We start from the raw sequence: 13,593 nt of genomic DNA, 5'->3' as shown, positions 1-13,593 counted from the left end.
ATACTGAAAAACTATTAACATGTTAAAGCTGAGTTCCAGGCCTCTCCTGTCGTTCTCAGTCTCATTACCAAACCTTTTCACACCTCCTGGTTCCCCAATCTCACTCTTTTTGTCCGGCGCATTAATGAGATTCAAAACACTCGGCCTCAGATTGTCTTGCAAAGTGCTCTCTCCCTCTTTCCCTCATATACACATGTAAGCCAGTTTCTCTCCAGCCTGGAAAGAGTTAAGGATCCTACACCTGTCCTATCAGACACCTGTTTCCCCAGCCCTCAGCCAATCAGAGGAGAGAGGGAAACTGTGCAGGCATGAAATAAATCTGGGCTCCCGCTCAGAGGGAATCACAACACTTGACTCATCTGTGTCAGCACTCTTCTCTGCAAGACTCACCGCCACAGAGAGAGAGAGAAACAGTGAGGAGCTGAAACTAAAGGGATCTATTCCTGCTGACTTGGACTGGAGACATGACCAAAGAGACTGAGTAAGTTCTGGGAGCATCTTTTCTTCTGCTTTTGGAAGAAAAAAAAGTTTTATTGATATTTTCTTCTTCCAAAATCTACTTTTCATCGGTGGTGGTGAAACATTTTGGTCCAGACTTGTTGTAACAGTAAATAGTTTATGTTAGATTCCAGCGTTAAGAACAGAAACCTCCTCCTTCCCCTTGTTTTTTTGCAATGAGACCCCCATGTGAAAAGTTCTTAAAGGGGATGTTTTGCAGGGGAAAGTGATATGTATAGTATTAACACACACACACACACACACACACACAAACACACACACACACACACACACACACACACACTAAACACACCACTTGCAGCAGGTCTGTTTCGGTTTGTGTTGTCACTCACCTGGGGGCCACAGAGCACAAAAGGCGATCGGGGAAATAAGAATCTCCTCTCGAGGTGTTGGAGGGGTACGGCAGCGTGTAATGCATTGAATTACATAATGGTCGAAACCCTAGACACAAGCCCCCCAACCCTGTGTCTGCATAAAAACATCTGCACTTGTACTGGTGGGAAACGGAGAGCGACTAATGGGAGTTGTGTTGCATGCAGGGCTACTGAGAGAGACAGAGAGAGAGAGGGGTGGGGGGGAGACAGGTGCATCTTAGAACAGGTGTACGAGTTCTGAGACGGACAAAATATTCAGTATTACACCCTTAAAGACATTAGTTCACCTTTTCCAGCTGCTGTGTTACACATGCGTTCATTCCTCGTCCCTAATCCCTGTGAGAAACCCTCAGATTTAAACTTTAAACTTTACTTTTGAACACCTGAGCTCCTCCTGTTCCCCCCTGTCGACACGTCTAACCAACTGTTTATCCAGGACAAACTTGCTCATTTGTTCAATACCCACTTCAGACAAACTCATCAGCGGAGGTAGACGGGATATTTGCAATCCAGAGTCTCTCCAAACAAATCCAATCCTCAGAATCCCAGGGTTTTTATCTTCACGTGACATTTAAAACCAGCCTCATCGTGGGTTTTTATTTACTTTGTAAGGAAATCTTGTCACTTCTTTGGGAGATCCATGCAAATAAGATTATACAACATGCATGAATGTGGCTTGTTTTCCTTTCACAACATGAGAAACCACAAAAAAATGCCTTCGTGTGTATTGGTGGGTGGCCCCTGACGTTTTTTTAAACCTTTTTTTTGACACCACTGCTCCTGAGGGATGTTACTCAGCTTTGTGGTTTTGCAATCGAAACCCTTCATGCTCAGGGGCAAGTATGTACAGTGCTCCGAGGCTCAGGCGTGTTCTCGATTTTTGCCTTTGCAGCGTGTCAAAGAAGCGTAACTATAAAATGCTCAAATGCATTTCCTTCTCTTTTGCACCTCTGGATTATTTACACGTCATTACATATGTCTTTTTTGTGTCTCTCTCTCCTCTGGTATAGGACTCTGGGACTAGTTTTTCAGAGCGAGAACTTCAACTACAACCACTACACAAACTACAACATGGACTCCTGGTCCTACCCGGACACCCTCGAGCAGAGCCACTCCAAACCCAGACTCCACCCTGGAGATGACCTGACAGCCTTAACAATGCTGTATGAGCAGTGCAAGGTAGATATGGCAGAATCAGTCAAACTAAAGTAAATTGTATTTTTAATATGAAAAGATGCATTTTATATTTTAACATGATCTATTATTTTTATTTGTGCAGAACCAGAAAGAGCAGAAGATGAACTGCAACCGCGGCAATAACATCAACAAAATGACAGAGAGGTAAGAGCATGTTATTAATTACTAAATCATCCAAAAATATATATATTGAAAATATAGAAGAAAAATGATTCTAGAACTTCTTCCTTGGAAGATCCAGAAGTTACATGTTTTCCTTTATGTCTCATCCCCTCTAACTTAAACATGTGGATGAGTGTCAATAGCCCAGTAAGAGAAAGGCAGAGCTTTAGGAGGTCATTATCAGGTGATTGGGTAATCCTTAAGTCAAACACAGCAGGAGGATTATTGTCTACCTCTTCAGTCATCCATCCATCCATCCTCTATCATTATCTCTGTCTTGCTTTAAGAGTTTCACAACAGGCAGACAGACAGTTGTTTTCCACCCTCCCTATTACTTCTTCTCCTCCTTCTTCTTCTTCTTTGGTGGGTGAGAAATGGCCACTGCCGGGGCACAGTGTTGTCCCCTCAAACAGAGAAACTCAAACACTGAGGAAAAAAAGCAGGATTAAGAGACAAATAGTTCCCACCCAGCCTCAAAAACCTCGTCTTTCTGTGAGCTCACCTCACAGTAGCCGTGTGTGCTCAGAGCTGAAGTGCTTTTCCAGACGTTTGCACAGGCCGCCTGCAGGCTTCTGTCATGTTGAAGACACAATCATTCGCTTTGAGATTGTTCGTCTTTTTGCTGTGTTGACGTGTGGGTGGAGTGTTACTGAGTCATGCTGACCTTTTAAAAAACTGTGGTTTTCACTGTTGTAATTAATCAACTCTCTCTTTCCCTCCCTGCTTCTTCTTTCTCCCCCTTCCTCACCCCGCCAGGTCCCCAACGAACGGCAATGAGCTCATCTCGCTGGACGCTTCCGCCAACGTCATGAAGATCCTCTCCGAGAACATTCCCACCAGCCACCCTCAGGAAGTTCTGGGATCCAAGCTTCACACCTCCCTGCCCATTTCCGTCCCCACCACCTCGGACACCTACACCACTTTGACCAGCGTGGTGACCGACACCTACGACAAACAGGAGCTCAACATCATCTTCGACTCCCTGCTGCAGAAGTGGCCCGAGTCCAGTGCTTTCCCCGGCAGCGAGGTGAGAATTGCGTCACAATCTAAAAGCCAAGATGTATTAATGCCGACTTTTGTCCTCTCCCGTTGCTTCCTTTACTAATGCATATCCTTGGGTGGTTATCCAGACTCTTCCCTACAGCGACCCCTTCCCAGAGGACACCTCCAGCCCCGTCTACTCCGGCTCCTACACCGGCTCCCCACCACCTGAGAGATTCAGGAGCGAGTTCCAGTTTTCCCTGGGAGCTCCCTCAGCTTCTGCTTACAAGTCTAATGCGTTGCCCATGGTCTACCTGAACAAGGGACAGTTCTACCCCATCTCCCTGCAGGGAGTGGACAGCAGTGCTTGCCTCACATCTACCAAAGTCAAAGTGAGTCATGGTGACACATCACCCACAGGCACAAATCAGATTTGGTTTGAAATGTGTTTTTTCTCTGCATGTATGTTACGTAAAAAAAAATAAGGTGACTATTTCCTTCAGGCTCTTTTCCACAGGCTCATGAATACATAAATTCTTCGCATGCCACAGAGCCAACCCTTCTTGTATACCTGTCCCTCCCTCGCAGCCAGCTCCTCTGTGACTAATCCCCAGCTGACACCCCAGCACATTGGGCTGGTACCTTTAAAATTACAGTGTCCTGCCCTGTATAATTTATCAGTGCTGTGGAGTAACGAAGCCAGAGTCCCGTGCTCACAGAGGAGTGGACGAGGAAGGGGGGGAAGGTGTGGTGTGGTAGAAAAACACGGGTGACAACTGTTTTCTTTGTCAAGTGAATTAGAGGTTAAGAATATACACAAACACACACCAGCAACTGCAAATAGCTGATGACAATGTGAGGAGAAAAGGGGGATTTAGGGTGATGAATGAAACACGGTGGCTTTTCTCGGAGATGCAGGCAAGTGGAAGTGAGTCACGTTTTGACCAATGCACCTAATGCTTTTCTGTCAACTTTCTTTTGCAGACGGTCGTGATGGCTGTGTTTGAGAACGACAAGAGCCCAGAAATGCAGCTCCGCTTTTGGAATCACTGGCATGCGCGGCAACCAACTGTCAAGCAGAGGGTCATTGACATTGGTATGTTCATCTCACAGGAAAAAACACCTGTGCACAGACACTGACAATGACACAAACATGAAAGATGTACTTAGTCTGTCAAGTGAATTAACCAATCATTCCTGTCTGATTACAAATCTGAGAATCAGATGGAGTAAAGAAGATTAAATTATTTCTTTATTTTTTATAGCGGACTACAAAGAAGTGTTCAGTGGCATCAGCAACATTGAGGAGGTGGCTTTCAATGCGCTCTCCTTTGTGTGGAACCCCAGTGAAGAAGCCAAGGTAAACATACCTCGCTCTCAAACAAGTGTGTGACTGCTGAGTTCTCTGAAGAGGAGGTAAAAGGAGAGGAAAGGTAGAATAGGGAGGAGGAGAGAAGGAGAAGCTGAGATTTGAGGAATGAGGATTAAGAGGCTTAATCATTTTAAAAATTGTTCTTCTATGAAAGTTGGCTGAAAAAACATGTCATTAGTTGTAAATGTCACCAGCGTCTTCCTCTGTCTTTTTTTTCAAAAGATGTCTCGTCTCAAAAACCAAACGTCCTCTTTCCTTCCCCTCCTCCAGGTTTACATCGGCATCAACTCCCTGAGCACTGACTTCTCCTCTCAGAAGGGAGTGAAAGGCCTCCCCCTGAACCTGCAGATCGACACCTACGACTTCAGCTCGGGAACCAACCAGCTCATACACAGAGCCGCCTGCCAGGTCAAGATCTTCTGTGATAAGGTACAGTCACGTACGCTTCACTTGAAGACAATTGACGAACAATCAAATCTGGCATCCTCTGAGGTTAAAGTCATCATTGTAATGGAATGAATGTGTGTGTGTGGTGTTCCTCAGGGTGCAGAGAGGAAGATGCGTGATGAGGACAGGAAGAGGAGCAAGAGGAGAGGAAAGAGCGCTAATGATGCCAACGGTGAGTGTTGGAAATAGCCAGCCCCTTTAGAACAACAATATTAAACACTTAAAGTGAGTGTTTCTAATATTGTCGACATCCCTGCTTTGTTTCCAGCCAAGTCTCAAGTGAGCAGCTCCATGGGCAGTGAGTGTACCTTCTTCCGGACACTGGACGACCACGTCACTCAGCCGGTTCTCTTCATCCCAGAAACACACCTCTCCAGTTTACAGCGCATGGTAAGGCCCCTTTTCTCCTCTCCTCTCCTCTCCTCTCCTCTCCTCTCCTCTCCTCTCCTCTCCTCTCCTCTCCTCTCCTCTCCTGTCCTGCTCCTGATCCACCGCCCCCCTCCTGCCTCGTAATCCCTGCAGGCAGTAGGACAGGCACGAGAGAGCGAGAGTTGGGAAAAACCTGTGGGAAAGTATGCAGTGGGTTGGGAAAAGGGGGGAGGAGGGGACGTTGTCAGTGAAAGTGAGGCACCGACTTGAGTTGAGATGAGCTAATTGGAGTCGAAACCAGGCACCACTACAAGCTGCTACAGCTACTGACACTGAGATTAAGCTATAGGGGCTCACACGGAAACACACACACACACACACACACACACACACACACACACACACACCTGGTGAGGCAGCAGCAGCACACAGACACCTGACTTTCAGAAAGCACCACCCTCATACCCTCGCTTTCTTTCAGTCACACACACAAACAGCGAAAGGAGTGTTCAGACAGGCCAGCTTTCCCACAGTGGAGTGTGGAGGTGTGTGTGTGTGTGTGTGTGTGTGTATGTGTGTGTGTGTGTGTGTAAAGAGCCAAAGAGACATTAGAAGAACAAAAAAACATGCTTAAGCAAACAAAAAGGACCTTATTACACAATAGCCCAACAGTCTGTACTTCCTGTCTGTGATTGGCCGGTGTGATAAAGCGCTGGATCTCTCCATCAGTGTCCACGCTCATGTGCTTCTCTTCCATGGTTATGGGTGATGATAACATTCCTTTATTTGAAGGCGTTTTGCTCAGATAATGCCGGGAATCACACTGTGGAGTTTAAAAGTCTAATCAGATGTCTGTTTCTGTCTGTCTCCCTCCAGGCCGCTCCCATGGACGAGGCGGAAAGGTAAGCATCGATAGTAGAAGTCAACAGTCCTCTGTGATAATTCATTTTTAAAAAGATGCCAAGTCGTCTGCTTTGTGTTAACGTGACTTTATTTTGTTTTTTGCCAGGAATTCTCTGAAGAGGCTGTACCCCGACAGAGAGCAGAGCAGCCCCCCACCCAGCAAGCAGGCCCGCAGAGAAGACCCACAGAGAGGTAGATGAAAACTCTGACAGTCTGATGATGAGAATAATTATCGTTATTGAGCATTTGTCATCTAAATGTTTTTCTCCTCTGTTCTCTCTTCTCATTAGTTCTGTTGTACGTGAGGTCAGGAGTAGAGGAGGTGTTTGATGCGCTCATGCTCAGCTCGCCCACAGTGTCGGGCCTACAAGAAGCTGTGAGTATGAATTAGACTCATGATTCAATTTACTTTTTATTCATTATTTCTTGAATTATATTACTCAAATCCATCCTTAGACACATTCCTGATCTGTGTGATCTGTATCTGTATGAAAGACAAAAAATAACAATAATAATTATGCAGATATAAATAACCAAGTGCATGAATACATTTGAAAAAGCCTTTTTTTTATCACAGTTTATACTTTGGGATCAAAAAAAGTTTTTTTCTCAGCCCACATTAATTAATTAATTAGTTTTAAATTATTCCATTCATTTATTCAATAATTTCTAATATTATTATTTTATTCATTTCTACATTTATTATTTTTTATCTATATATTAATTTATTCTGATAAACACAGCATTATCTGTTCACAGTATGTGTAAAAGCATATCATCTTTCTGTCTGAAGGAACTGTCATGCTAACTGTCCTCTCATGTCCCTCCTTCCTCAGATCTCAGAAAAGTATGGCGTGCAAAAAGACACCATTGGGAAAATCTACAAAAAATGCAAGAGAGGGTGAGTGTCTTAGTTTAGTTTTTTCTTTTATACCTCTAATGCTCAGCTGACTCAACACACACAAGATTAAAACCATGTATTCATCACGGACAACAAGCGTAAAACTCAGGTCGTGTTTTCTCACTCGTCCTCCTGCTCTGAGGAAGCAGAGGTTGACAGACCGGGTCGGTAGGTTGGTTACTTGGCTGGGCCTGATGGAATTTGTTAATTGCAGCTCCTCAAAAAAATAAAAGGACAGGTGACTGAAGGAGGATAAAGACGTTTGAGAAATCCTGTGGATGAGTCATGGGCGATTGTTGTTTGCTTATTTGTGTCTCCGTGAGCTCATTTCATTGGAACTATCAGAAAGGTCCCTGTTGAAAGAGATATCTGGTTTAATTAAAGGTTTCTGGCAGCTGTCGTCTTCCTATTAAGTTTTACTACTGACAAAGGGTGATGAGTTCTTTGGATTGGGTGCTCTGTTTTAAAACTAAAAGATATTCATTAATTTTTCTTAAACAACGTTAGACATTTTAGACGGGGCTTAGAAATCTGAATTTCCAAATATCCTCACACCACATCTGCCGGACCTCTTTCAGTCAAATGGTCGCTGCCTCTGAAACAACAGAGGAAATCTGAGGGCCCTGTCTTCAGAGGAGAGACAGGAGGCTGCAACACCTTTGGGTTATTTTTCTGTCACTTGCTGGCAGCTATCGCCACATCGGGAGCAGCTAAGCCAACAGGTTGGGTTGCATTCTCCGCTGCAGTTCCCTCCCTCCTCTCCTTTACTTGCTCTTGTCTTTAATCAGCCTCAACCCTGCAGGCAGAATGCACCAAGTTAGTTCAGACATTAAAGCCCTGAAGACATACAGGTTAGGAGGAGGAGGGAGAGGAGGAGGGTGACCTGATTTACTGCTCCTCCTGATGCAGGAGATATGCTATCACTGTGTTTTTCACGTGACAGGCTTTCCATAAAACAAATGCCTAAGTCACAGCGGAGACATTCAAAGGGATTTGGTCACATGCAAGTGAAAAGTAGAGAACAAACTAATTTGCATGGTCTAGTTTTTTGGAGAGGAATATGTTTTGTCTCACTTCTCTGTGCCTCGCTGATTTTTAACCCCCCCCCCCCCTTGATCTTTTCCTCAGGATTTACGTCAACATGGACGACAACATCATCGAACACTACACCAACCAGTCGGCCTTCCTCATCGAGATGTCGGAGGTGGTGTCCGGTCAGTTCCAGGTCACCCTCGTCGAAGTATGAGAACGTGTCGGCTGCCCGCTCGATTGAAGGATGAAGAAAAAGAAAGAAATCACAGCTGCCACCTCTCGAAGCACTGCCCAATCAGAGACTATGTGAGCTGCCGAAACCAAAGCAAGAACTGGATTGAAGGGACATCGCCAGTTTTTCTGATTCCTCATGAAAATGTCAAACCGTTCTCAAGTCTGTAAATACCATGTCCCATTTCTTATGATTTTTTATTAGAATTTAATATTATAACGTAAGAGCATTTATAATGAACAGCCTGTACATATATAATGTAAATAGATTGTAATATGACAGTGTTTTATGAACTATAGCCAGGTGCACGTTGAAATCCATTTTCCACAAACTGCTATGTATTTCAATTTTTTTGACAGAGCCCTGTGCGTGATATGTGCACGGCGTATTTTCAGCATTTTCAGAGGTTGCTATCCTTGCTGCTTTCAGTGTACTCATCATTTCTTCTGCAAGAGCCGATGGTGCGTTTCTCACCCATATCCTGGTAACAACGTTTTTTCACTGCCAAAAGTATCCTCCTCTAGGTTCCTGTTAGTTTCACGACTAAAACGACCCGGCGCCAGGTAACATTCAGAACCTAAAGTCACACATTTCTACCCGTAAAAGCCACGAGAGAGTTAGTGTTGGCCATCGTTTTAGCCGGAGCTGCATGTAGGCATTTCTTGACTGTATGGTGTAACCACTGATTCTTCCTGGAAACACTTCAAACACCCCCCCGAGGCCTGCCAGAAGACTTTCATGGTATGTGTGTGATAAGCATGTGTGTGTTAAAGAGTAGTAGGATTTTTTTTCCTTGTATGTTACGCATCATTTCAAAGCGAACATGTATCCCTGTATTATTTCATTATTATCCCACGGCAGTTCTGGTTGTATTAGTCAAATCTTGCCCTGTTTTTTAAGAAAATAAAGAAAATGCATCAGAGCTTCTGTGGCCTCTGTGGAGTTATTACACATGTGGAGATCTGATGGAAATGTCGGCTCCTGCCAGGATCAGTTGTCAACGAATAAAAAGAAAACAATAATGAGAGCACTTCCTGCGTGTGTGTGTGTGCACAGTTGTAATTAACCTCTGTGGTGAAGTGCATATTGGAAATGAAGAATCAGCTGATTGCTCTGTCTTCTCCCTGCCGATCAAGCACTAAGCATGAAACTCATCTTCACTTGGATTTGATCTTATTTTCTGTAATTTTCACCTTCGCCAATGAAGTTATGTTTTCAACCATGTCTGTTTGGTTGTTGCTGTTTGTTTGTGAGCAAGATTACACAAAAACTACAGGGCGGATAATCATGAAACTTGCCGGAAGGATGAGGTTTGGGACCGCATGAAACCAAAAGGTTCCCAAGGTGGTCTGGATTTGTTTTGTGCTATTTTTTGGGCCATACTCATTATTTAATACATTTTAGGTTAACACCCAGGTTACATCTTACCTATACTATATGTTTGCCAAATACAGTTGGTTTGGGGATATTTGGGCCAAATTTGCTTTTCTGAAGTGGCCCATTTTCGGCTGTCGATTCATTGCCTGAAGTGGCCAAAATCTGTACGCTATCTGGGATGATATTTTGGTGAGGATCTGGAGCAGGGGTCGAATTCAGAAATCATTATATATATATGTATATATTTCATTTCAATGTTTCCCTTGAATAATTCATTCATTCATTAGTGTGTGTTTAGGTGCTAAGATGAGGGGTTGTGTTAATATGCAGATGAAAAGACAACACACAGAATCGTGTTTTGGTGTTGTAGCATCTCCTTCAAAATAGACAGCACACATGTTGAAAGTGTTGTCATTGATGGAAAAGCTCATTGCTTTCCCCTATTTGGTGAAACTGTCAGGAAAAGCAACAAAACACTCCATCCTAGATATAACACAGACATCCTTCAGTACGTCAAAGAGAGAGGCACACACACACACACAAAGTGAAACCGAGACGCAGACAGCCGGGGAGGCAGCAGGGAAAAAGGGAAAGAGGCAGAGACACAAGGACAAACGCAAACAGAGACATCAAGACAGAGGAAACGAGACGACAGAGAGAGGTGGGGAGACTGCTGAAGCAAAGCCAGAGATGAGGAGGGAGAGAGAGGGAGCAGGAATAATGAAGACGTAGTTGCACCATCTGCTGCCTGAGAGAAAGAGAGAGAGAAACATGTTCACCATTCATCAGAAGGAAGCAGAGAGGCAGCCGCAGATCTGCAGCAAGATACACACAACCCCTCCTGAATGGTAAGTGACTTCATGGGCTGTCTATATGTGTGTGTGTGTGTGTGTGTGTGCGTGTGTGTGTGTTGGGGGGGAGCATGTGTTTGCAGGCGCCCAAAATGTGAGAGAAAGTGATGAGGGCACTAACGTCCTCTTCTGTGTCGAGCCTCTGCAGATGTTCCCACACCTCCACTCTCTCTCCATTTCTGCATCAACACACAATCAGGCATCTCGTGATTTACAATAAATCACTGCAGTGGCATTGAACTTGGCAGGGGCGGCGTTTGATGTTGGTCTAAATGAGATGAAACGGGGGAACGCACAAAGCTCTGTTGTCTAACCTGAAAAAACAAGGAAGAAATAAAGAGTAACAAGTGATACCTGTGCACAACATGCTTTGAACCACGGATGAGCTGAGACTCGATCATGCAGAGCAGTGGTTGAAATCCTCTCAGCTGCAGGTCAGGGCTCAGATTCTCTCCTCCCCGTCAGTAAAACATTTCATTTGCAAAACAGGAAACTCCATTGTGGACTTTTATTTATTTTAGACATATGACACATGAACACAGGTATGTGTTGATCAAAATCCACTTCTCTTTTTTCCATGCCTTCAAAATCCAGACATGTATTCCCTTCTCTTTTATTCTAAATCTATTATTATTATATTCTACCGTCTTCCAGTAAATATCCTCAACTGACATTTTCAGAAGGAATTTCACACTATTGATCACATGAAGTGAAGTGAACAAGAAAGTACATATAAGAAAGTATATATATATATATATATTCTGATATAGTATTTTGCCACAAATAAAGGAATACCAATGTGATTGGTATGGTTTAAAATATTCCAGTAACTACAGCTCAGCAGTTTTGTAGTTCTATTATAAAATATATCTCATCGTCTACAGCAGCTTGTGTTTGTGTGTGGTTCTGCACGAGACCCTCACACACTCACAAGTGTCTGGTGCTCATCCTCCAGTCTGCCGTCCCTCCTCCAGGCTGGACTCATAGTTTCTAAACAGCCAAATTCCTCCAAGGTCAAATGTGGCCATCACCCATCAGGCTTTGAGTAAAAAGCAGCACACACATCATTATGCGACCATCTGTGCACACAAGGCTGTTAGCTTTTGCATAGAGAAGAGTCTAACTAGTTCTTGCGATAAATAAAGCCACACACACACACACACACACACACACACACACACACCCTGTTATGCTGAGACTGCCCAGGTTGTCGTATCCTAGCAACAGAGACAGGCATCGAGCATTCAGTGTTATCCTGTCCAGCTCTGGAGCAGTGGAGCCAGACCTCCGACTCTGGCTGCTCGGAGGCTTGTCTCTGCTCTGAATTCACACCTCTGATTCGTCTCATGTCTCTGTCTTCCTCTCGCTCCATCACTTCAGTGCAACACACACCTCCTTCCATACCTGTCTTCCTCTTTCATTCATTCTGACTGAGGAGTCGTCAGTGAGAAGGCAGGAGAGAGTCCAGGAGGAGGTAATGGATGAACTTTATTATGCTTCATTTTTCTGTGGAAGTTTTAATATTCTCATCTTTGTGTTGACCTTTTTATTCTTATGCAGAATACATATGACGTTTGCATGTTTTCTGTTTCCTTGCAGATACAGTGACATCATCAGTGACTGGTCGGAGTAGATTTTTGAGAACCTTGATTGGACTTTTCTTCGATGTGAGAGAGAAAACAAGAGATTTGATCCACTCAGTTCTGATAGCCCCCATGACACTGACATGTGGTAATAACGAGCAGCATCTCCGTCTGCAGGAGGAGCAGCCACACTCGACTTTTTTACGAAAATACTCACACTGGGAAGCACATTGAACAGGTACTGTTTCGTTTTTGCAGAAAACTCGAGAGTTATTCTTAACATCAATAAATCGATAAAAAGAATTAGGGCTGTACCCTTAATGATGCAAACCCCAGCCTCCATGGTGATGGGGATCGTATTCTCCCCTCTGGGACTGGTCCTTGTCTTCACCGCTGCCATCACCCCCCAGTGGAGAGAGGGACAGGCGCGTCTGGGAATGACAGGGCCGGGGTCACTTCTTCGACCTGGCGTCAAAGGTCACGGGATGGGGGTCAAGTCAGCGGAGTCTCTGCTCTTGCTGCGCTCTGATGGATTGTGGGAGAGCTGCTTGCAGGTGGAGCACTCTGAGCTGAAGCAGTGCTGGCCTGTGGCGGGTCCGTACCAGAGGGACCCCCGGGTTCGCCTGGCGCAAGGTCTGATCCTGACCTCCTTGTTCCTCTGCGGCACTGGTATTGTCCTGGCTTGCATCGGGGTCCGGTGCTGGACAGATCTGCCTCTGAGGGGCGTCGCAGCCACAGGGGGGCTCCTGGTGGTGATGGCCGGCCTGCTGAGCCTGACTGCCCTGGGGGTGTACACACACAACCTTGGAAGGCTGGGGCTGGCGGCTCCGAGCCCAGGGCTCAATCACCACAAGTCCCCCCACCTCAGCCTGCATCCTGCTGGCTCGCTTTACTTTGGGTGGCTGGGGTCGTGTTTGCAGGTGCTGGGGGGTGGCGCTCTGCTGTTCAGCTTCAAACAACCAAGATGTCTGCCCTGCCCATCTTGCCCTGAGGTGCCCGTGTGCCCAGCGTGCCGCTCATTTCCAGACATCACCAACAAGGCAGACACAGATGTATACGAAGTCACCTGTTAGAGTGCCAGTTTTAATGGTGCACATATAGTGACATGTGGCCACTTTTTAAAGGCACTCCCAACCCATTAGCTTTTTTCATCTACCACCTAATGGAATGAGTCAGATAAACTGTGAACCACAGAACATTATCACTTCCTGATTACTGGACTCTTAACGTCAGGTATGAACTTGTTGGATGTAATTACGTCTTGAAGTCGGCAGAGACTTTAATTTGTGGGTG

General features: G+C 45.0%; 2 protein-coding genes and 1 long non-coding RNA gene across 3 annotated transcripts; all 3 read left to right on the top strand.

Annotated features, from left to right (window-relative positions):
• Positions 1–338: 338 nt before the first annotated feature.
• Positions 339–9,411, top strand: grhl3 (grainyhead-like transcription factor 3). Its single transcript, XM_020084636.2, has 15 exons — positions 339–481; positions 1,904–2,072; positions 2,173–2,234; positions 3,009–3,279; positions 3,383–3,625; positions 4,218–4,329; positions 4,499–4,593; positions 4,876–5,034; positions 5,149–5,224; positions 5,321–5,442; positions 6,298–6,323; positions 6,431–6,516; positions 6,615–6,700; positions 7,161–7,225; positions 8,354–9,411. Exons 1-15 carry the CDS (start codon positions 465–467, stop codon positions 8,469–8,471), a joined length of 1,707 nt encoding a protein of 568 aa, XP_019940195.2. The 5' UTR covers positions 339–464; the 3' UTR covers positions 8,472–9,411.
• A 1,163-nt stretch (positions 9,412–10,574) lies between these two features.
• On the top strand, positions 10,575–12,455 carry LOC109627775 (uncharacterized). The gene is made up of 3 exons (XR_011244669.1): positions 10,575–10,714; positions 12,098–12,191; positions 12,317–12,455. It is a non-coding gene; the product is annotated as an uncharacterized lncRNA (long non-coding RNA).
• A 1-nt stretch (position 12,456) lies between these two features.
• Positions 12,457–13,508, top strand: cldn23l (claudin 23-like). Its single transcript, XM_069535347.1, has one exon. The coding sequence runs from the start codon at positions 12,621–12,623 to the stop codon at positions 13,371–13,373; it is 753 nt and encodes a 250-aa protein (XP_069391448.1). The 5' UTR covers positions 12,457–12,620; the 3' UTR covers positions 13,374–13,508.
• The last annotated feature ends 85 nt before the right edge of the window (positions 13,509–13,593 follow it).

This window comes from Paralichthys olivaceus, chromosome 12, assembly GCF_024713975.1.
Source record: "Paralichthys olivaceus isolate ysfri-2021 chromosome 12, ASM2471397v2, whole genome shotgun sequence".
NCBI classification, from domain to species: domain Eukaryota; kingdom Metazoa; phylum Chordata; class Actinopteri; order Pleuronectiformes; family Paralichthyidae; genus Paralichthys; species Paralichthys olivaceus.
Note: the sequence above shows the minus strand (reverse complement) of the source record. Positions and strands in the feature narration are given on the sequence as shown.

Coding starts and splice junctions, on each gene's coding strand:
- grhl3 (XM_020084636.2), top strand. Junction 6,324..6,430: donor CCCATGGACGAGGCGGAAAG/GTAAGCATCGAT, acceptor GTTTTTTGCCAG/GAATTCTCTGAAGAGGCTGT. Junction 6,701..7,160: donor TGTCGGGCCTACAAGAAGCT/GTGAGTATGAAT, acceptor CTCCTTCCTCAG/ATCTCAGAAAAGTATGGCGT.
- cldn23l (XM_069535347.1), top strand. CDS start 12,621: ATGATGCAAACCCCAGCCTCCATGGTGATGGGGATCGTATTCTCCCCT.